At 53.5% G+C, this 22829-nt stretch overlaps 1 protein-coding gene across 1 annotated transcript; it reads right to left on the bottom strand.

The window, feature by feature from the left end:
• Nucleotides 1-3434: 3434 nt before the first annotated feature.
• LOC119338726 (amino acid permease 8-like) lies at nucleotides 3435-5615 on the bottom strand. The gene is made up of 6 exons (XM_037610981.1): nucleotides 5495-5615; nucleotides 5184-5417; nucleotides 4998-5091; nucleotides 4676-4893; nucleotides 4369-4511; nucleotides 3435-4274 (listed from the first exon to the last, which is right to left on the bottom strand). Exons 1-6 carry the CDS (start codon nucleotides 5613-5615, stop codon nucleotides 3627-3629), a joined length of 1458 nt encoding a protein of 485 aa, XP_037466878.1. The 3' UTR covers nucleotides 3435-3626.
• Between the last annotated feature and the right edge of the window lie 17214 nt (nucleotides 5616-22829).

Below are 22829 nucleotides of genomic sequence, written 5' to 3'. Positions count from 1 at the left end.
AAGCTCCGCCACTGCCAGCAAGCAGTCTTGAATCACCATTCAGTTCGTCGCAACACCTTCATGGGCTGCAGCACAAATCTCATCATGTTATTCGCACTGTACTTGAGCATCAAACCCCCGTGCGGCATTGCATCTAGGTCTTCATTCTTCATCAGACCTGCCTAGTAGGGTTTTTTTTTGCACTGTGGCTATGTAGAAATTATTTGGCTTTTGAGGGAAAAAAATCCTCTCCTTTGCTGGTTATTTTTCGTTGTACACACTTCCTTCGTACGTGGTCCACACTACACCAAACTGAGTACCAACCGCTATTCAAGGCAGTGTGTATGCGGTTGGAGCGGGTGGCCAAGGAGGCTTTTACCATACATGGATGACATCATAATCTTCAGATCGATCCACCACCTTTGTCGACATAGGCGTAGTGTAGATCTTATATGACTCTACTGTTGCCGATATGTCAGTTTTCTTTCTTTTATCATGTTGTTAGTATTTGGCTGTGTGCATCTTAGTCATGCAGAGGCCGGATGTTTCTTATCATGCCTTGTATCCTCTTGATGCTACATTTTGAGTTAATAAATAAGCCATTTATCAAAAAAAAAAGTTTTTTTGCGGGTGACCTGCCTAGTAGTTCAGGAAGACACAAGAAGAGAACACCACTTCAAAAGGGGTACTTTTTTTAGATGAAAGGATCGAACCGAGCCCGAGTAGGGCTCGATCTTCACCCGGCTTTGAATTAACAAAGCCATCAACCGGCCAGGATTACAAGAGCACACCAACAACCAAAGATAAAAAGGAAAACCGGGATGCAACCCCAAGGCAGCAGATACAAGGCAGCGGTGAAGCTAAAATCTACGACCAGAGAATAAAAAGAGTACATCTTGGGGACTAACAGGGGCTAGACGGGATTGCGCCAAGGAAGGAGCTCACCATCGACACGCCGAAGGCAAAGCAGAGCTGCTCTCACCAGAGCCAGCAAGAAAACAAGGCAACCACTCGAGCACACCCGAAGCCACAAATTGCAACTCGCACATGAGGAGCAGGCTGTAGACACTAGCCATAGGAACCGAGCACTTCAAGACGACACGGCGAGCAATGGACAACGACGCCACCAGGAGGGCCGAGCCACACCAAGACCAGCGACACTCCTCCAACAACGCGACCAGACCGCCATAGAGGGGACCACTATCCCCTCTCGCCCAGGCCGAGGGCGTCGATCCACCGGACAACCGGACCGCGCAGAGGAGGAAATGAAGCAACTTGAGGAGGACATCGATCCTCCATGGCGGGAAGTCACCGCTGGACGAAGGATCCGCCGCCAACTAGGACACCAAAGGCTTGCCGCAGGCCACCCTCCATCCCACAACCCAAAACGACGCCTTCAAGAAGGAGGTGCAGAGGCACCGTCGCCGCCCAACCAAGGTTGTGGATTTTCACCCGGGAGCAGGGGAGGGAGGGGGGAGGGAGATGGACCTCAACGTCGCCTCCAGGAAGGGGAGCGGCTCCCGGAGCACCGTCGACGATGTGGCCGCCGCCGCCGGCAAGAGGTTACCCCGATCCAGGGCTCCCCACCCCACCACCACGACGTCGTCCACCGGATCCGGCGAGACATGGCGAAGGAGAGGCCGCAGCAGGAGCCAAAGGAGGCGTCTTCAGATATGGAGAGGCCGGACACGGGGAACCGACCACCAGCCGCTCGGATCCACCGCCGGCCCACCGTCCTCACAGCCGGGCAGAGGCGGCCCACCGCGCCAAGGGACGCCGCCCGCCGCCGGGGAGCGCCGCCCGCACAACCTGGAGCCGCCGCCCCGAGCCCAAGCCCCCTGCCCAGTGGCAGAGCGGCAGAGAACCCCGCCGCCGCCCTCATCAGCGGCCGCGCGGGGAGCCTGGCGACTGCCTCCGGCGACGGCGGGGAGGGGAGGCTGAGAAGGGGGGCTGTCGGCGGCCGGGGAGGGAACCCTCGAGTCGCCCTCGGGAGGGTGACGCGAGGGGAAAACGAAACCTCACTTGATCATGTGTTCACGCATTCTTCAAAAGGGGTACGGGGGAACTTATAAACTCGAAGGTAGCTCGATGGTGGCAATTCCAAATAGCGGAGCACACTGCCGCAAGACCAAAAGTATAGAACTTGCTACCATCAAAGAAACACGTAGCACCATGACTAAAACTGCCACAAGTTATTGGGACACAAATCAATTCCAAAAACTGAGCTGACAATACGCCAAACAACCCTAGCAACTGGACATAAGAAGAGGTGTTGTGAGGTATCTCTCTCTTTACAGAAAGAACATCGAGGAGTCCCGGTCCATTTCCTCCCATTCATGACATCGCCGTTCAAAACGACATCTTGAAAAAGTTGCCACAGAAAATTTGAATTTTAAGGGGGATTTCGGCCTTCCAAGTCCACTTAAAGTTACATCCCGCAAGATTTTTATTTCCAGGTGCTCATAATCTGATTTGGTGATAATATTAATGGGTTGCCGAACAATTCTATTAGGGTCATTTGACAGATTTAAGCAAGCAAAAAGGGAACATAGTTCCTCCCACTGGTAACTCAGAGAGGGACCAAGAGACCTTTCTGAAGGTGTTAATATTAATGGATTGCCATTTATCCACACTAGTATCTTGCATATTACAGATACTGAAAAGTTCAGGAAACTAGGAGTATAAGGGTTGATTTCCCCTAAGAGGGTCAAGCCAAAGCCTGGCCACATCCCCAAAATTAAGAGTAACTTCCCTACCAACAATATAGTACTACCTCCGTTCAGGTTTATTAGGCCCGTCGACCGGATTGGCAAGGCCAAGGCAGTGTCCTATTCGTGCACGTTAATTAAGGCATTATCCCTCGAGTGATAACCTGATGCTTCATATGGCATGTCATTTACAGCGGATAATTTATACTGCCACAATCCTGCATGCTCTGCACCAATGGCATGCACGACTTTCCCTCTGGAGCCCATGCTTGCGAATTTATTTCCCGCGAGACTAGCGGATGCAACTGCAACCGAAGCGAAATCTCCGTGCATCTAGCGTCTGCGAATTAATTATCACCTTCATAATGCTGCCTGACTCGTTAATCTCGCTTGCATGCACTGTTTTCATTTAATTTTTCTTGGTAGTCGGACTGAAGGGCCTAATAGGAAGGGACAACTCTCCCTCCTGACGGACTTAATAAACCCGGACGGAGGGAGTACTCTTTAACCTTCATAGTGGCCATCCAAATAGGAGAGTCAAAGAATTTTCCTTTGACAGTGGCCACAGTGTCATGTTTCAAATATTTAGCTCTTATAATATCTTGCCAAAGCCTATCTTGGGTATCAAGTTTCCACCACCATTTAACCAGGAGGCTAATATTATTCTTACACAACTCTTTAACTCCGAGTCTCCCTTTACATTTGGATCTACAGACTCGGGACCATTTCACAAGGTGATGTCTTTTTTATCACTCCCCCCTTTCGAGAAAGAACGACGTCTATGTTTATCAAGCCTCTCAATAGAAGTTTTGGTAAGCAACAACACATACACATAGTAGTACTTCTTTATCGACATAATGCACACGTTTTTATTTATCGACAAAAGGCTTGCGCAAACATAGGTTGATGAATTTATTCTCAACTAGTAATATACTTCATTCACAGCTTCGTCTTGAATGGCACATAGTTGTTGAGTGATTGGGTGATCCCCTGCACGGAAGCGACGGTCACTGCCACCGTCACTGCAAAGCACGTGAAGCTCAGGCTCTGCAGCACCACCCACTTCTTGGAAAACCTCTCCACTTTGCTCTGTCGTTTGTACATCTCCACGGGGAAGTACACCGTGAGCGGCCAGAACGCGAGCGCGCCAAGGAGGCCAAGGATGGCATTGAAGAAGGGCATCAAAATGGCAAGGACCGTGCTTACGGCGACGAACGCCGTTCTCCACACCAGCTTGAACATGCTGACGCTGAAATTGCCGCCGGCGAAGGGGTGGTACTGGCGGACCACGAAGTCTGAGCCCGGCCACCGCGCCGCAGCCCACTTCTCCACGGCAGCGTAGATGGGCTGGCAGTACAGCTGGTAGGCACCGATGAGGTGCACGACGATGCAGATGTTGGCGAAGTCGATGAGCCAGAAGGGCTCGTAGAAGCCGAACCCAGTGAGCATGTTCCCCGGCGCCGCGTTGCCGAAGGCGGCATAGCCGAGGCAGCCGCAGAGCATGTAGAAGGCCGTGGTGGTGGAGACCCCCAATAGGTTTGCCCTCCTCATCGTCTTGTTCTCGGCCGGAGGCGCCTTCACCGTGTCCTGCATTTCCAGGTACGCGCCATTAGTAACCGTAATTTACGAGTACAGTACTCTTTTTGGCAAGCGTGTATGTGAATCTTTGTGACATGCATGCCTGGATTTCTATGAGAACCATGGAGTATGAGTAGGCGAATGCAATGTTGCCGAGCGCTTGCAGCGTCAACCATATCTTCTGGGCTGAATTAGTGACGTCTACCCCAATTTCAGTGCCGCCCATTGTTGTCTTGCCAGTAGGACCTGCCATAGTTACACCAGGGAATAGGGAATGCATTAATGCATTGATCTCTTGGTAGGAATGTTCTTGATTCTATACCTTTTTTTCAACCGGGCTTTCCCCCTTTCCATTAAGTGCTTAACGGAAATACAAAGTCTGTTATGACGAAACCCTCTTGATTCTCTACCTGATATGGTCTGTGCCAAGGCGAGGCCAACGCCGATCGCGGAGTAGGAGAAGGACATGACCGCGGCGAGGATCGACAGCCAGGCTATCTCGTGGAGGTTGGGGAGCTGCGAGAAGACGACCTGGGAGATCCCAAACACGGCCATGTACATGGTGGTGTACACGCCGCAGTCGGCAGAGTGGCCGTTCTTGTGGAAGCAGTCGGCCTTGTACAAAGCCCTGTTTGATCACCCATCCCACCAGAAGAACAAACAATGCGTTCAGGAGATCGGAAGTGACATAAATTAGCTGAAAATTGGATGGGTGTTGAGTCTTCGACTTACGCGGCGCTGATCGATGCTGTGATGGTGTACCCAATTGCAGTTCCAACGAGATTGACGTACTGGCAGAGGCCACAGAACCACACCTGCCTGCTACCTACATTTACAGGTCAAGGTAGCAGCGTAAACATTGCCTGAATTCGCAGAGAAATTTACAGGTTTGATGTTCACGCCACAGGCATGCGGTACCTAGGTAGGACTCGACGGCCTCCATGTAGGTGTAGTTCCTCTTCCCGGTGACGGCGTCGTCGCAGCGGTAGCAGTCGGCGAGGAGCGCGGAGGTGTAGTACGTGACGACGGCGAAGAGGAAAAGCGTGACCGACCCGGCGACCCAGCCGAGCTGCGCCATGGACCAGGGCAGCGACAGCACGCCGGAGCCGATCACCCCAGTTATGATGTGCGCGCTCGCCGTCCACACCGTTCCTGCTCAAGCTCAACCGCGAAGTCGACCGCACGATTTAGTCGAATATAATTAGTACAGTAGTTTCGAGTAGAGATACCAGATTGATCTGGAGAGTCGGATCTGTTTTTCCTGCCTGTTCTCTTGGGCTTGCCGTCGTCGTCGACGGAACCATGGCCGATGACCCGCCGCCGGTCCGCCGCGTCGTCTGCCCGGGCCATTTCGCTAAGGTGGTGTGGTGGAGTAGGGCGTTTGGCTCACTGGTTATTAGAGCCACGTTTCGGGAGCCGTACGGAGCTCAAAGAGACAAAGAAGAAATCTAGGGATATATTTCACTAAATTTCAGTATGATCTTTGCTGCTAAATCTCTATCTTTATCTTCTCTGTCTATATCTATATCTCTATCTCTATTATTAAAGGAAGTCTGTATATCGTTTAGACTCAACTTTTGTCCCTCCATCCAAAATACATTAACTTAATCAAATATAAAATCTTATCGAAACCCTAACCAAATTTAAATTTTCCTTATCTTGCCCTGTCCATACCCAAATTAAATCTTACCAACGTTAACTAAGTCAATTTTTTTATCTTTCTCTACTCATACTCAAATCTTACAAATCTCTACTATTAAAGAGAATACGTACGTCGTTTGCGACTCAGAATTCAGCCCTCCGCCCAAAATCACGTACTACATTAACTCAATCAAATCAAATCTTACCAAAACCGCAACAAAATCACACCTTTTCTATTCTTTTCTTACACACACCCAAATCAAATCAAACTTTATCAAATCCTCAAGTAAATCTAAACTTACTTTGCTTCGGCCTACCCATAATCCAATCAAATCGTACAAAATCCCTACTATTAAACTGGTGTGTATGTCTCTTGGGACTCAGTCCCTTCAACCCAAACCATATCCTAACCATGTCCTACATTAACTTAATCAAATCACTTTTTATCAAAATCTCAACTAAATTAAAATTTTCCTTGTCCTTCAATACCCAAATCAAATCAAATTTACCAAAACCTAGACTAAATTAAAACTTTCCTAGCTTTTCCCTACCCATACTCAAATAATTTAGAATATGATGGGTATAAGGTATATTTTGGACATGATTAGTGTTAAACCACTCAAATATGCATGTCCTCATTGCAATGCACATGCAATTAGCTAGTATTCTACCTACACTCACGCAAGATCTATCTAGGAGATGCATAGCAACGAGAGGGGGAGAGTGTGTCTACGTACCCTCGTAGACCGAAAGCAGAAGCGTTTGACAACGCGATTGATGTAGTCAAACTTCTTCTAGCTCCGACCGATCAAGTACCAAACGTACGACACCTCCGAGTTTTACACACGTTCAGCTCGATGACGTTCCTCGCCCTCTTGATTCAGCAAGGTGTAGAGGAAGTAGATGAGTTCCATCAGCACGGCGGCGTGGTGACGGTGATGGTGAAGTGATCCGCACAGGGCTTCGCCTAAGCACCGCGACAATATGACCGGGGGTGTAAACTGTGGAGGGGGGCGCCGCACACGGCTAACAGTAGATGTTATCTGTTGTAGGCGCCCCCCTCCCCACAGATATATAGGTTGGAGGGGAGGAGAGACAGCCAAGGGGGCGCCTCAAGTAGGCCGAATCCTACTTGGGGTCCTCCCCAATTCGGCCTCCCACCTTCCTTATTTTGCCGGAGAAGAAAGGGAAGGGAGAAGAGAAAAAGAAAGGGGGGAGAACTCCCTTTGTTCCTTCTCCAATTCGGCCTCCTGCCTAAAGGGGGGGCGCGCCACCCCTTCTGGGCTGGTGTGCTCCCCTCTTATGGACCATATGGCCCATATCTTCTCCCCGGAGGTTCCGGTAACCCCTCCGGTACTCCGATATGTACCCGGTACCTTCCGGAACACTTCCAGTGTCCGAATTGTTGGGGAACGCAGTAATTTCAAAAAAATTCCTACGATCAAGCAAGATCTAGCTAGGAGATGCCTAGCAACGGGAGGGGAGAGTGTGTCCACGTACCCTTGTAGACAGAAAGCGGAAGCGTTTCAATAACGCGGTTGATGTAGTCAAACTTCTTCGTGATCCAATCGATCCAAGTACCAAACGTACGGCACCTCCGCGTTCAGCACACGTTCAGCTCGATGACGTCCCTCGTGCTCTTAATCTAGTTGAGGACGAGGGTGAGTTCTGTCAGCACGACAACGTGGTGACGGTGATGATGATGTTACCGGCGCAGGGCCTCGCCTAAGCACTATGATGGTATGATCGAGGTGTGTAACTGTGGAGGGGGGCACCGCACACGGTTAAGGGAAACTTGTGTGTCCTAGGGTGCCCCCTGCCCCCGTATATAAAGGAAGGAAGGGGAGGACAGCCGACCCTATGGCGCGCCCCAAGAGGAGGAGTCCTACTAGGACTTCCTAGTCCTAGTAGGATTCCCCTCCAAGGAAGAGAGGGGGAAGGAAGGAGAGCGAGAGGGAGTAGGAAAGGGGGGCACCACCCCCTTCCCCTAGTCCAATTCAGACCCAAGGGGGGGCGTGCGTGTCAGATTTCGGGTTCCAGCAGACCCTTGAGGTTCAAACTCTGGGGTGCGCGCGAAGATCTCTCTCCTACCAACTCACGTCTCGAAGCCTCGCAAGGAATCTAAGCTTGAAAGATGAACACACAGGAGACACGAGGTTTATACTGGTTCAGGCCACCATTGTGGTGTAATACCCTACTCCAGTGTGTGGTGTGGTGGATTGCCCCAGGGGCTGATGATGAACAATACAAGGGAAGACCAGCCTCGCGAGGGATGTTCTTGAGCTAGTGCGATGAACTGCTTGGGTGAGCTCAGTCGCTTCTCTCTCTCTCTGGTCTACCTGAAATCTCCTCTTCGTCCTCTACTCTGTGGTAGCTAGCTCTATTTATAGAGGGAGGCCCTGGGCCTCTTCCCAAAATAATGAGCGGGAAGGGCACCAACAATTGGCCATTTTGAAGGGAAACATCTAGTACACTTATCCTGACCAAAGTTGGTCTTCGACTGGCAAAGACTCTGACGGTGACGCCGTCCTGGGCTCCACGGTGACCTCCATCCTGCCACTCCGCTGGTCTTGGTCTTGTTGCACCGAAACGGTAACCTTTGCCTGATGCCTTGGCCTGTGCTTGCCCCCTTTGCACAGAAGGGGAAACAAGGACACTGCACAGGCCGGCGCCCGCCTGGTCTTGATCGTCATGGCTTGTGTCACGGGCACCTTGTGAGGTACCCTGCCTTGATCTCTCCGCCTCCTCGCGAGCCCGCCTAATGAGGCTGCTCCTGAGGAAGCTTCCTGTCGTCCGTCCCGCGAGGCTTGGCCCCTCGCGAGGGTCTTGAGCTTGAGCTGGTGAAGCTGAGCTGTACTGGGCCTCCGCTTGAGCCATGCCGCAGGCAGGCAAGTCTGGGGACCCCCGTTTCCAGAACACCGACAGTAGCCCCCAGGCCCAAGGCACGCCCGGACTTGGCTTAGCAGAGAAGCGAAGGGGCAAGTGCGAAGCGCCGCGGGCCCCAATAGCCTGCGGCCTTGGGCGTCACGTGGCGATTGATTGGACGTGGGCGTCTCCGCTTCCCCACGACGCCTCGGCAACTGCACGACTTGACAAGTCCCTGCATGCAAAAATGGGTCATGATTACCTGAGATCATGGTGGCCGATGGTTTGCCTCCTCCGGATTATAAGTACGGGCGGGCGAGAGCCCCCGTTGTCCATCCCTTCCTACTACTCCCTTTCTTCTTCTTCCTCGCCCTTGCTCCACCTTACGCCAATGGCGCCGATCTGTCGGTTTTCTGCAGAAGAGAAGGGAAAGACCCCCCGAGAGGGTCCCGACCCACTTTCGCCGAAGAAACGGCCAGTCCCCTGCCGCCGAGATGAGGGTGCTTGGCAGGAGGCGTCGAGGCCATGGTACGAGCGGACACCACCGGGGTTTCCGCTGCCCTTGTACGCCCGAATCGAGGGTCCTGGAGAAGAAGGCGCCGATCGCCACTGTCGGTGCCGCCGTCGACGCCGACGAGTTACAGCGGTGCGTGTCGCCCCCCTGGAGTCCATGCCGAGGGCTCTTCTCGCGAGCTTGTGCTTCATGCCGCCATGCCTCCTTGATCTTGGATCCGCCTTCCTCCCTCCTTCGCCTTTGAGATACCGCCGAGGGGGCCTCAGGAGCTCTGGCTGCAGCACGCCGACTGCAGCACCCCTGCGACCGAGGCGGAGGTCGTGGTTGTCGGCCCGGGCAAGGTCTTCTTGACCCGAGGTTGGGGCGAGATTGCCCGGGCCTGCCGGACAGGGGGTGCCCTCGTAATTCATCTTGAATATGATGGTGCCACCTTGATGTTCTTTAAGGTCTTCGACACGGAAGGACGCCGGCTGGAGTGCTGCCCCAAGGAAGGCCGCTAGGGCATCGGAGTGGCGAGGACCAGGCCTGCCAACCGCTTCCCTAGCAGCTCCTCAGGCAGCAGCGGAGGAGCCAGAGGGTCCAGCGACTCCGCCGAGCTTCACGCAACTCCGGAGACAAGCGACGACAGCTACGAGCCCCCGAGCTCGCGTCGCGCACGGAGCTGGGCGGCTGCATCAGGCCGTCGACGCTACTGATATGGATGGGGTTGGCGCCGGCGCTTGATGACCCACTGTTGATGAAGGCGTCTCCTGCTGAGGCGCGTGTAGTTATCGCTCCTTAGCACCTTTTGTTCCCTGCGAGGAATCGGAATGACACCCCCGTGGGGGTATAAGGCGCCTGCCATGTCTTTTGTGAATTGTACATCCTTATCATGAATTGATGCGAGAGGCGCGCTCTGCCCTGGCTCAGCTCCCCCTTTCTTTCCTCACGAGGGCTTGGTGCTCTACGCCGACAGGTCCCAGTCCCCAGGCAGGCTTCAGCCATCGCTGGTATGCCAGGTCGCGGTGCCGTGGTCAAGGCCAGGAGGTGAGCGGCCCAAGGTCTAGTAAGAGCCCCTGAGTCGCGATGCTCAGGAGGTCCCCTTTAGTGCTCAAGCAGCCTCTGCTGGGCGAGAGAGGTGGGCAACATTGCCGTGACAGAGCTGCAGTAGGCGAGGGTTTAGCGTTGAGTCGATTTAGCTTTTGTGTGACTTATCTCGTAGGTTTGGAGTAGTTCTTCGGCGAGGTGCCAGGCCTGTGTGGCAGTTGGGGTGTTGCTGGGTTAGGTCCTCGTGAGCTTCTTCCCTCTTCTCCGCACTTTCCTTCATGATCTATGTCCTCAGGTCCCGGCTCCCGAGCGAGCTCAGCCGCCGCTGGTATGACAGATCGCGATGCCGTGGGTCAAGGTCAGGGGGTGAGGGCTGGAGAGCCAGTAAGAGCTCATGAGTCACGATTCTTAGGCACCCCCCTTTTAACGCGCGAGCGGATCATGCGGGGGAGAGGGAGGGAAAGCTTGCGACGCTCCCAGCGTTACTCCTAAACCGGGTTATGCATACCAATCATGAGGTAAAACAAGGTCTGCCGTTACGATTGCCAGCCAACCATTGGTTGCCCCGACGGAGTGATTGGGGCACTGAGGTCCTGGTGAGGTGGCTCTATGCGGGGCCGCCGCGGCCAGAGCTCGGCCACTCAGATTTGTCGGTGTTGCAGGGACGGACCCATGCGCAAGCGCCGAGCGGCTCCAAAGGTAGGTGTCAGTCGAGCATGCGATTTATCTCAAGCAGGCCAATCATGAAGGAGCAAATCCATTTAGATAGATGCAGAAAAAGCAAACGCCACTGGGTCAGGCCCGAGCGGCTTGGGGATGATGCAGCCCAAGGGACGCCCCCAACAAGGTAAGCAAAGAACATAAGTAAAACGGATACATGCCGCAGGGACGGACCCACGCGACCTGGGAATGATGCAGCCCTGCGGGCTCTCCCAGCTAAAGCGAAAACTAAAACGAAGTCACCTGGTACTTTTGCAGAGCAAGGGTCGGAGTAGCTGATGATGCGGGGTGAAGGAGCCGATCCTCACGAGCCCTCGGGACCAGGAGCCTCGGGAGGCTCCGGGTGCACAGGCGGATTCTCGAGCACCATCTCCATCTCTGCCAGGACCGCGCTATGCCTGACTTCCTGAGCCTCCAGAATGCTCCTCAGCAGGCGTTGATGAGCAGCGGCTGTGTTCGGCAGGCCAAGAGGCATGGGAACGTAGCTGTGAGGTGGACCCTCGCAACATCCCACGCGCGAGGGCTAGAGGCGCTCCTGAGACGCAGCTCGGTTGAGCCCTGGCACGTCGATGCAGACGCGCAGCCCACCATCCTCACCTGGATGGGGGGCTATGGCGGGTAAGCGGCGGCTGTCGCGCATGACTCTTGACTCCTGCAGCTCCTGAGTGTTCCTTGCGATGAACTCCTGAGGGTTCGGTCCTCCTTCCCTCATACCTTCCTGAGGGAAACGTGCTTTCAAGCATGCCTCCAAGTGGTGCCCGAGCGCCTCCCTCATGAACTTGGCAAAGTCGGTGGCCCTCCAGGAGAGAGCCCCCGAGCCTTGCCCGAGGAGGGCGCCGGGCGTGCCTCCCTATGCGACAGAGGGTGGCGCCCCTTGAACGGGCGCGGATCCTGACGCAACGCCTCTGGAGGTGCCTGCCTCCTGAGGCCTTGAACCGGGTGATGTCTTCTTCTTCTTGAGAGCTACTCCTAGGGGGTTTCCACTCTTGGTGTCCGGGTCTTCGATCGACGCGGCCTGGAAGGCACGCTCGAGGGAGCAAACCGCATCTTTCTCTTCACAGGGGACTGTGATGACCCCACCGCTTCCTGGCATCTTGAGGATGTTGTAGCCGTGGTGAGTCACTGCCATGAACTTGGCCAGAGCTGGGTACCCGAGGATGGCATTGTATGGGCAGGCGAATGTGGGCGACGTCGAAGCGAATGAGCTAAGTGCGGTAGTTGTTGTGCTGCCCAAAGGTGACAGGAAGGCGAACCCACCCTATTGGAACAGTGGAACCATCAGTGACTCCTAAGAAAAGGCTTGGTCGGCTGAAGCTGATCGTATGGCACTTGGAGATTGTTGAACGTCTCGACGGAGAGGACGTTGAGTCCTGCTCAGCCATGGATGAGGGTCCTGGTGACATGCACATTGCTGATGACTGGGGAACAGAGCATTGGGAGGACCCCAGCTATTGTTGCGCACTTGAGCTGATCCGCTGAGCTGAACATGAAGTCACATGTGGACCACCTGAGAGGGCGCGTGGCCTCAAGCTTGGGGAGGACGGCATTCACCTCGCGAGCAAACTGCTTGAAGATGCGCTGGGAGGCTGGGGCTTGAGCTCTGCCCAGGATGCAAGCAATTGCGCGCGGCTCCTGGAAGCCCCCAGCCCCCTCGTCCTAATGCTGGTCTTCATTCCTCCTTGGTGGTGGTGGCAGAGGAGTGAGGCCTGCGTTGCCTTGTGGGCGATCCTCACGAGGCTGATCCCTCCAACCTCCCTCGCGAGGCTGGTCCTGCCAGCGGTCCTCGCGAGGTCGGTCATGCCACCCTTGGCGAGGGCCACGGTCTTCCCATCGTCCTCCACCTCTTCCTGCTCGGCCATAGACCCGATCGTTACGCTCTGGGCGTCGGCTGATACGTCCATCTCGCACATCCCTAAGCTCTTGGCATTCGTTGGTGTTGTGGGTGTGAAGGTCGTGGTACACGCAGTACCGGCTGCCCTTGGATGACTCCGACTGATCCTTGCCTCGCTTGGTGTCTTGCTCCGTTGCGAGCACGACCGCTCCTTTGCGCTGCACGTCCTTGGCCTTGGGCTTCTTCTCTTCCGGATCAGCAGCTGGAAGCTCGAGGAGGGAGAGGCGCCCTTCCTCAGCCTTGGCGCACTTGGTCGCCAGGTTGAATAGCTCCAGAGATGTGCACATGTCTTCATGGATCGCCAGTTCCTCCTTCATCTTGATGTCACGGACTCCATCAGAGAAGGCTGTGATGATGGCCTCCTCAGTCACCTTGGGGATCTTGAGGCAAGCGTTGTTGAAGCGCTGGATGTACTTTTGCAAGGTCTCTTCTCGCTGTTGCTTGACGTGGCACAAGTCACTGATGGCCGGGGGCCGGTCGCGAGTGCCTTGGAAGTTGGCGATGAAGCGGGTGCGCATCTCGTCCCAGGAGGAGATCATGCTGGGAGGCAGGTTTAGGAGCCAGGTGCGGGCGCCGTCCTTGAGCGCCATGGGAAACCAGTTTGCCATGACCTTTTTGTCCCCGTTGGCCGCCTCGATGCCCAGCTCGTAGAGCTGGAGGAACTTCGCAGGGTCGGCAGTACCATCATAGCGAGGAGGCAGATCTCGTTTGAACTTGCCCGGCCAGGCCACGCTGCGCAGCTCGACGGTGAAGGCGCGGCAGCCTGCAGTGGCTACATGGGGCCTTTGGTGACGAAGGGCTTGATCTTGGAGGTCTCCGTGCGCCGCCTCCAGCAGCGGTGCGGGGTCTTGGCGTGCTGGAGCAGGAGCGCGGTCATGGCGTGCTGGCGATGGGAGCACGCGAGCACCTTCTTGTGGGCGAGGGATCTCTTGGCAGCTCTTTTCCTGCCGCGCGGGCGCTGGACGCGGCGAGCAGGGACGAATCCAAGGGGGGACGAGGGAGGGCTAGACCCCCCCTGACAAACTTGTTTCACCTCATTAGCGATTAGGCAGGCTGGTATTTAGGCAGTGTTTTGACTCGATTTTCCTCAATTCGCCCCCCCTGTCCGGCTGTCGCGCATAACCACGTGAAACCCCCCAGGGCCGGCCTAGCCCATGTACACTACATAGCAGATCAAAACCAAGAAAAAAGAGAAGGCCCACCATCGAAGAGAAAAGGGGCCAGGGTCCATTGGTCGTGGGACTTGCGGCTGCAGCAGCACGTACACAACCGCTTTGATTCTCTGCTGTTGCGATCGTCACGATTTTAGCGCCGCCAATCTTCCTAACTGTCGTGCGATCCAATCTCCACCCACCGCTCGCCGTAGTAGAGCCTGCCGTCGCGGCCGGCAAAGCTGTCCGCCAAGGAGAGGAGCACGGCACCTGCACCTGCATGATCTTCAATTTGTTCAAATTTGTGTGGTTGTGCCATACAGAAACTACAAACATCAGAAATAAATTACAACATATTGGCTGCCCTTATATTTTTATACTCGTGTATAGATAAGACGAGGAAGAGAAACTGAAAAATGTTTGCCAAGAGCATTTGCGTCCAACTGTCCAACCCTATAGACCCCAATCGATCATTCCTGTCAGCCAGTAAGGAGATTATGAAAAGCACCACCACCATGAGCGACCACGGAGACGACGATGCACGCCATTCTCAATAGTTAACCTTAGCTTCAAATCTCTGTTTTTTGCTGGTTAATATGAAGATAATTAATTGATTGACATGAGAATCAGAGTTGGTCAATTCAACATAGTACCGTCGGCCAAATTATGTAATATAACTAATTTAGATACTTTTTTTGTCAAAGATGAATACTTTCATAATAATTTTGTAGTCTTTAGCTGTTTACACTAACGAAAATACGAGTCCGGGATTATGTTTCTTTGCACACTTTAAAGTTCTGAGTGATCATCCGATGCCCATTAGTCTATAAGAGCTCTAGTCTGAAACTCGCCCCCCCTATGTCAAATTCCTGGCTCCGTCCCTGGCGGCGAGTCTCGTCCAGGGGCCGCGCGCCTTGGGGCCAGGGCGCCTTCTTGAGGAGGAGGCGGCGGAGGTGCCTCCGGGGCTGTGTTGCCCGCGCATGATGGAGGGCGATGCAGCGAAAGAGACGGCGCAGGGGAGCCCCCTGCGGCACTGACGAGCTCGGTGATGCGATCGAGCCACTCCTTGTAGAGGTCGTCGATGGGGCGGTAGTGCAGGAGCTCACGTGCCAGGAGCAATGCGGCGTGCGCGTCCGCAGGAGCGCGACGAGCCCGCTGGAGTCAGTGACGGGGTGGCGGTGCGGCCTTCTCGCCGCACCGAGGGATGCAGCGACGACGCCTGCTGCTCGTTCCCCGCCGGGCCGGTGGGGCGTGGGCGGAAGGCGATGGGGAACGATGTGTAGGCCCACCGACGGGGGCCGTATGGGCGACATGGGCCGCGAGAGCAGCCCGACGTTTGGCGCGGGCTCGGCGAGCGTCAGACATGGGCGCGATGGACGACGAAACGCGAGGTGGTGGAAGAAGGATTCCGGCGCACCCTACCTGGCGCGCCAAATGTCGGATTTCGGGTTCCAACAGACCCTTGAGGTTCGAACTTTTGGGTGCGCGCGAAGATCTCTCTCCTACCAACTCACGTCTCGAAGCCTCGCAAGGAATCTAAGCTAGAAAGATGAACACACAAGAGACACGAGGTTTATACTGGTTCAGGCCACCATTGTGGTGTAATACCCTACTCCAGTGTGTGGTGTGGTAGATTGCCTCAGGGGCTGATGATGAACAATACAAGGGGAGAACAGCCTCACGAGGGATGTTCTTGAGCTGGTGCAATGAATGCTCAGTCGCTTCTCTCTCTCTCTGGTCTACCCGAAATCTCCTCTTCGTCCTCTACTCTGTGGTAGCTAGCTCTATTTATAGAGGGAGGCCCTGGGCCTCTTTCCAAAATAATGAGCAGGAAGGGCACCAACAATTGGCCATTTTGAAGGAGAACATCTAGTACACTTATCTTGACCAAAGTTGGTCTTCGACTGCTGTCAGTGTCAAAACCGGCGGATCTCGGGTAGGGGGTCCCGAACTGTGCGTCTAGGCGGATGGTAACAGGAGACAAGGAATACGATGTTTTTACCCAGGTTCGGGCCCTCTCGATGGAGGTAAAACCCTATTCCTGCTTGATTGATATTGATGATATGGGTAGTACAAGAGTAGATGTACCACGAGATCAAAGAGGCTAAACCCTAGAAGCTAGCCTATGGTATGATTGTTGTTCGTCCTACGGACTAAAACCCTCCGGTTTATATAGACACCGGAGAGGGTTAGGGTTACACAGAGTCGGTTACAATGGTAGGAGATCTACATATCCGTATCGCCAAGCTTGCCTTCCACGCTAAGGAAAGTCCCATCCGGACACGGGACATAGTCTTCAAGCTTGTACCTTCATAGTCCAGGAGTCCGGCCAATGGTGATAGTTCGGCTATCCGGACACCCCCTAATCCAGGACTCCCTAAGTAGCCCCTGAACCAGGCTTCAATGACGACGAGTCCGGCGCGCATATTGTCTTCTGCATTGCAAGGCGGGTTCCTTCTCCGAATACTTCATAGAAGATTTTGAACACAAGGATAGTGTCCGGCTCTGCAAAATAAGTTTCACATACCACCATAGAGAGAATAATCTTTACATAAATTCAATCTGTTGACGTATTATGTGGCGTGACGTCACACCACGGCCAAGCCTTTATTTGAATCGTTTTTACTATCCCATCTCAACGTGTTTAGCGAGGCGGTTTCTTTGGCATGTCTTGTCAAAGCAGAGATCGTGTCCCCTTATTCCGGGATTCTCATCAATACGGGCATGGGTTACCCAGTCGTGCCCATTGGCGCGCCTCCTCTATCGAAGGCGAGTCCCGAACGGTCACGGGGAGGGCTCTTGGTATTCAACCTCTTTATAACGAGACCAAGGCCCGCTCCTTTCTTTCAGTCTCAATTGAATCCGCCCCTCGCCTCGAGTTCCAACACCCAAAGCTCTAGATTCAGGCGCTTCGGACCTCCGAGGATGTCCGGCTCTGACCTAGAAGGCCGGTGGATGCCTTCCTCCGTCACGGAAGAAGACGTGCTAAAGCTGAGAGACGCCCGGTATCTAACCGGCAAAATTTCACACAGGCTGCCTGCCCAAGGGCAGGTTATCCCCACTCCCAAGCCTGGTGAGAGCGTGGTGTTCGTGTCTCACTTCCTTCGGGGGTTAGGCTTCCCGACGGACCCCTTCGTTAGGGGGCTCATGTTTTATTATGGGCTGGAATTTCATGACTTGGATCCGGAGTCCATCCTCCACATCTCATCGTTCATTGTCGTATGTGAAGCCTTCCTCCGCATTACCCCTCACTTCGGGTTGTGGCTCAAAACCTTCAAAGTGGAACCGAAGATGATCAAGGGGCAGCAGGCAGAGTGCGGAGGGGCTGTTATAAGCAAGAATGTTGACGCTCCATGGCCCGAGGGCTCTTTTCAAAAGGAGCTCAGTCTGTGGCAACAAGAGTGGTTACATATCACCGCTCCGGGGGGCACCAAATGGGTGGCGCCACCTGCCTTTCGCTCGGGTCCTCCACCGCGGCTGGCGTCATGGGTCAATAAAGGGCTCGACTGGGGGCCGTCCAAGGATGTGCCCTTGTTGCAGGGCTGTATTCGAGACCTCCTAGAGAGAGAGATCAATTAGGTCGTAGTAGCGCAGGTCATGCTGATTCGTCGCACCCTGCCCTGCAAACGTCGCCCCCTCCGCCTGTGGGAGTTCAATCCGGAGGGACCACGAGCTCTCCAACATTTTATGGGCGTAAAGCCCGTGGAGATGTACCAACTGTTCTTCGGATCACGAGCAATGTGTCCGGACTTGACCAAGGACGCAGGTCTGAGCTGCAATTGCCTGGATACTCAAGTAAGTAGTCCTGTACCCGGACATGCTATCCGTATATCTATCATAAACTTGCCTTTAAAAGAATTGTCCCTTGAACAGGAGTGGATAACGAAAGCAAAACTGATCTGGTGTCCGGCCCCCCTCCCTGAGACCACGCCGGATCCTGTGTTAACCAGGATGCTAGAGGCTGCGCCTTTTGAAGAAGGCGAAGGGGGGAACAAGAGAGCTACTGCCTCCGCGAAGGAGTTTATCAAGAAAGGAGGGATTAAGAATCCCTCCCTCCAAGGGGAGAAGAGGGCCGCTTCTGACGATCCGGAGACCAAGGCCTCGAAGCAGGGGAAGAAATCCTTGCCAGAGGGTCCTGTGCCGGGAGATGCCCCGGCCGCACTATTTCCCCAAGGAGATCAGCCCTCCAGCGAGCCGTAAGTAGAGAGCGGCATTTTCTTAAAATGAGAGAGATCCCTGTTTTATTTCTGAAGATAACCGGAATTTCTCCTTGTAGTTCGGATCTCCGCCCTTCTCAGCAGATCTCGTCTTCAGGGGATCTTGATCTGGAGATGATGGAGAGTGAAACGCCTCCACCTGCCGTACCGTCATGCGAGGCGGACGACCCTGAGGTGTCGTCGCGGAGGGTTTCTCCGAATCTGGCGGGGCCCGAAGGCAGCCGTATGTCCCCTCAAAGCCCTCCACGTCCGGCCTTCAAAAAAGGCCATCGGATGAGTCCGGCACCGACTGGTGTACGGTCGGGGGAGCTGAAAGATCTGCTCGGGCGAGCGTCTATCTCGGAAGATCACCGTGCGCTAATGGGTACGGTGATTGAAAGGATTTCATTCGCTGAAAGCGGGTTGCATGACGCCGTCATGAGTTTACTCACGGGTTTTGAGGTACGCAAAATGATGTACCTTCTGACAGTTTTGCATATAGAATGCACCCTGTAGAGATAGTAGCCCCTGAGACTCGGTGCATTGTCAAAAATAACAGCGCGCCGAGGATCATAATCCCAGGTATAATATGCACTCTTCCTATGTAGGTGGCGAAGCGTCCGGTGGCAAGCCGGACTAATGAATTTGCCGAACTAAAGTGGCAACTTGATGTGGCGGATTCTAACATTGCTCTTATCAATAAGTGGCTTGACGAGTCACAAGGTATACAGCTTCTCCGCGGACACCCGGTAAGGTAGCTTAATGTCTGTGCCTTACAACATGTATGCTTGAGATGGTGCCGCTGCCATGGAGAACATTCGGGCGGAACTCTCCCGAGCCAAGGAGCAAGCCCAAAAAAGTAATGCGGCTGCCTTAAAAGCGGCCGAAGAGCTGAGAGCCGAACCGGCTGCTCACTGCTCAAGCAAGAAAGAAATGGCCGAGATGGCCATAAAGTTGAAGAATGCTACCGACCGTTGCGAGCTTCTTGAAAAAGAAGGTCGAGCGGAACAAGAGGACCTGAAAAAGGCCGCTACTGAGGCCAAGGATGCTCGCTCTACGATGAGAGCTATGAAAGAGGAGCTACGTCAGGCTGAAGATATTGCAGCTTGAAAGCCTTTTCTGCTGCGGAGGAAATTCACGGATCCCAGGTATGCTCAGTTGGGCCAGCTGTGTGGTGCGGAGGATGCTTATCTGGACCTGGCGGCGAGTGCCGCAGATGTGGTCGAACACTTCCGAGGCCAAAAGGATCACGGAATGGAGGAGCTTTTTTGGTCGCAATTCCATAGTCCAAAGTGTCCGCTTCCATTGACCGATCGTTTGGCCGAATGGGCTGAGCTGAATAGGTTGTCCGGACTTGCCATGAAATCTGTCGTGACTCATTTGTGGCGGAAGAGGCCCGAGCCGAAGAGTTATTTTGGCTTGGTGCAGCAGTTCCTTGGTGCGGTGTCGCATATTAGTGCAATGAAGCAGTCAGCATGCATAGAGGGTGCGCGGATGGCTCTCGCCCGTGTCAAGACATACTGGGCGGAGATGAAGGCCACCGACGTTGCATCCCATGATTCGGACAGAAGCTGAGTACCTGCCGAGCACTATTTTGAGGAAGTCCTGCAGGGCGCTCGTTTAATAGAGACGCAGTGCTCGAAGGATATTATGTTCAAATGACATGTATGATTTGTGAAACAATATAATATAAGGGCTTTCTATACTTGTGCGTTCAAGTATTAAAATACCTCCTGTGCGGCCGTTAATGTATATGCGTATATAACCTGAAAGATGGCAGTCTTCGGCTTCAGCCCCCACGCACATAGTGCGGGGGTGTTTGCAAAAAAAGCGCGTTTTCACACTTAATCCAACGTCTTGGTCCTGTGAAGGAGGTGATAGCGTAGCAAACTAGGCAACCGGACTATAATGCTTTATCACTTTCACTTAGCCATAGGAGTTCGATGGTGGGGCTACTATATAGCCCCTAGGGGCACCGTGCTCTCCCGAATTCGGGGTGCGTATGTGCCTGACCGGGAAACGGTCCTTCGTTAATGCGGAGGAATTCTAAACATTCCGGTGGGTCATCGAGTGGTTGACCAGTCTCACGCTATATCATGACAGTCGGTTTTCGGCTTTCTCTACTGAGGTGCTCACCAGGCCGAACCCGGGCACAATCGCAGTAGTTCTCCTGGTGCCGCGTTAGCCGATAGAGCGGAACGTAAGGCAGCAAAACACAGGAGCCGGGCAAACCCAACATTTGACCAAAGACATGATTCGGAGCTGATGCATATAAGGCCTAACTCGAGACGCCGAACACTCCCTAAGGTATTCGGTCTTTATGAAAATGGGCAGAACAATGCCCTAAGCCCCTAGTGTCCAGGTACACACAAAAAATTCTGACGCGGCCGATGCCAAAACGCCAGCTTCCTCCTCGGTTATAGCAAGAAACCGGGGGATGTGTATCAACAAGAGACAGTAAAAAAGGTTTACGCATGGTCTTAATCTGAAAAGAATCCTTGCAACGGGTCCCTACTGCATGTCTGCGCCTGTGTCTCCGTTGTGCCGTATCCTGGACGGGTGTAGCACGGTGTTCATCTGTAAGGGAGAAGAACTTAGTTGAAGAAAGATCGTGCGAAAAATGTACTTTATATTAAATAAAAGGAGTACGATTCGAAAAGCCGATAAAATTGAGCTTTATTGTCTCTTGTTGTACATGCATGCAACCCCTTGTACGGGGGTGTGCGGCTAGTAGGCCTTCATATGTTTACGCCGGACTCGTCTACCCGTGTCCCGGGTCCGAATGACCTGTTCAGGTGCTTGGTTTAGCGGAGCCGGATTAGTGTGTGACTGTCCAGGCAGTCTCATGTTCTTCCGTGCTCGAGTAACACTTGATATTTCCCTTTAATGAGATGATGAAGCATGGACCGGGCATTTTAAGTGTAAGAGATGCATAATGCGGTATTGCATTAAAGCGGGCGAAAGCTTCACGTCCCAATAGTGCTTGATAACTACTTTTGAATGGGGCGATATGGAAGGTTAACTTTTCGCGGCAGAAGTTGTCGGATGAGCCGAACACAACTTCTAGCAGTAGGGAGCCCGTGCAATGGGCATATAGGCCTGGCATTACCCCCTTGAAGGAGGTGTTTCTGTGGCGAATTTTGGTTGGGTCTATCCCCTGCGGATTGTGTCCTGATATAGCAGGTTTAGATCACTACAGCCGTCCATTAGGACTTCTATGAATTGGAGTCCGTTGATTATAGGATCTAATATCAGGTCAGTCCATCCTGCGTTCCGGATACGTCCGGAGTAATCCTGATGATCAAAGGTGATTGGTTTTGACAACCAATGTCGGGACTCCGTTGGGATAGGCCGTGCGGCGCATATTTCTATGGGCGCTGTTCTGATTTCCCCTTTTGTTACTTGAAGTGAGTTTACTGTTTTGACTTCTTGTGGGAAATTCTTTTGTTTTCCAGTGCTCTGCTTGTGGGGTTCGTCATCGTCTTCGCTTGGTGTGTCGAGCCCCTTGTGTTCAACATTGAGTTTGCCGGACTTCTTGAAGACCCAACAATCTCTGTGGGTATGGTTTGTAGGCTTCTCGGGGGTACTGTGGATTTGGCATATTTTGTCCAAGATTTTGTTTAAGTTGGATAGCTCGTGGCTGTTATCCATGAGGGGCAGTTTTTTATGATTCTGCCGAGAGCTTTTGAATTCGGCATTGACTGCCGTGCTCTTTGGGCTGTTTCCCCTTGTCCGGCGCTGGTCCTTGCTGCGTCGTGGTTTCCCGTTTCCATCTCTGACTTCGGATGTACTTGGGTCGCTGGTACTACATCTTGCTAGCCAACTATCCTCTCCCGCGCAAAAGCGGGTCATGAGGCTTGTTAGTGCGGCCATTGTTCTTGGCTTTTCCTGGCCAAGGTGCCTGGCGAGCCATTCATCTCGGACGTTGTGTTTGAAACCTGCTAAGGCTTCGGCGTCCGGACAGTCGACTATTTGGTTCTTTTTAGTGAGGAACCTGTTCCAGAATTTGCGGGCTGACTCTCCGGGTTGTTGAGTTATGTGACTTAAATCGTCTGCATCCGGAGGGCGGACAGAAGTCCCTTGAAAGTTTGCCCGAAAAGCATCCTCGAGCTCTTCCCAACTTCCAATGGTATTTTCAGGGAGGCTTTTAAGCCAGTGCCGTGCTGGCCCTTTGAACTTGAGGGGTAAGTATTTTATGGCGTGGAGATCATCTCCTCTAGCCATGTGTATGTGGATGATGTAATCCTCAATCCAGACTCCCGGGTCTGTTGTTCCGTCGTATGCCTCTATGTTTACGGGTTTAAATCCCGCTGGGAATTCTTGATCCAGCACCTCATCGGTGAAACATAGGGGGTGTGCGGCTCCCCTATATTTGGGTGTGTCGTGATGTCCGGATATTTGGCGTGTTGCATTGCTTAGAAGATCTTGCTTTCTTGGCCCGTAGATGGACCTAACTGGGCCATCCTTTTGATGCGAATCCTTATGCGGATCGCGTGCCGGCTTGTGTGCGGCGCCGCTTGCCGCTCTATGCTTGTCATGTGGTCGTCTATCCGACCGGGA

This window comes from Triticum dicoccoides, chromosome 7B, assembly GCF_002162155.2.
Source record: "Triticum dicoccoides isolate Atlit2015 ecotype Zavitan chromosome 7B, WEW_v2.0, whole genome shotgun sequence".
Classification (NCBI taxonomy): domain Eukaryota; kingdom Viridiplantae; phylum Streptophyta; class Magnoliopsida; order Poales; family Poaceae; genus Triticum; species Triticum dicoccoides.
Note: the sequence above shows the minus strand (reverse complement) of the source record. Positions and strands in the feature narration are given on the sequence as shown.

Bases quoted from the DNA above. Each gene is read 5' to 3' on its own strand.
- LOC119338726 (XM_037610981.1), bottom strand. From the start codon at position 5,615: ATGGCCCGGGCAGACGACGCGGCGGACCGGCGGCGGGTCATCGGCCAT. The intron at 5,418-5,494 runs GTATCTCTACTC...GAGCTTGAGCAG, and splicing joins CGACTCTCCAGATCAATCTG to GAACGGTGTGGACGGCGAGC. The intron at 4,894-4,997 runs GTAAGTCGAAGA...GTGATCAAACAG, and splicing joins ACAGCATCGATCAGCGCCGC to GGCTTTGTACAAGGCCGACT.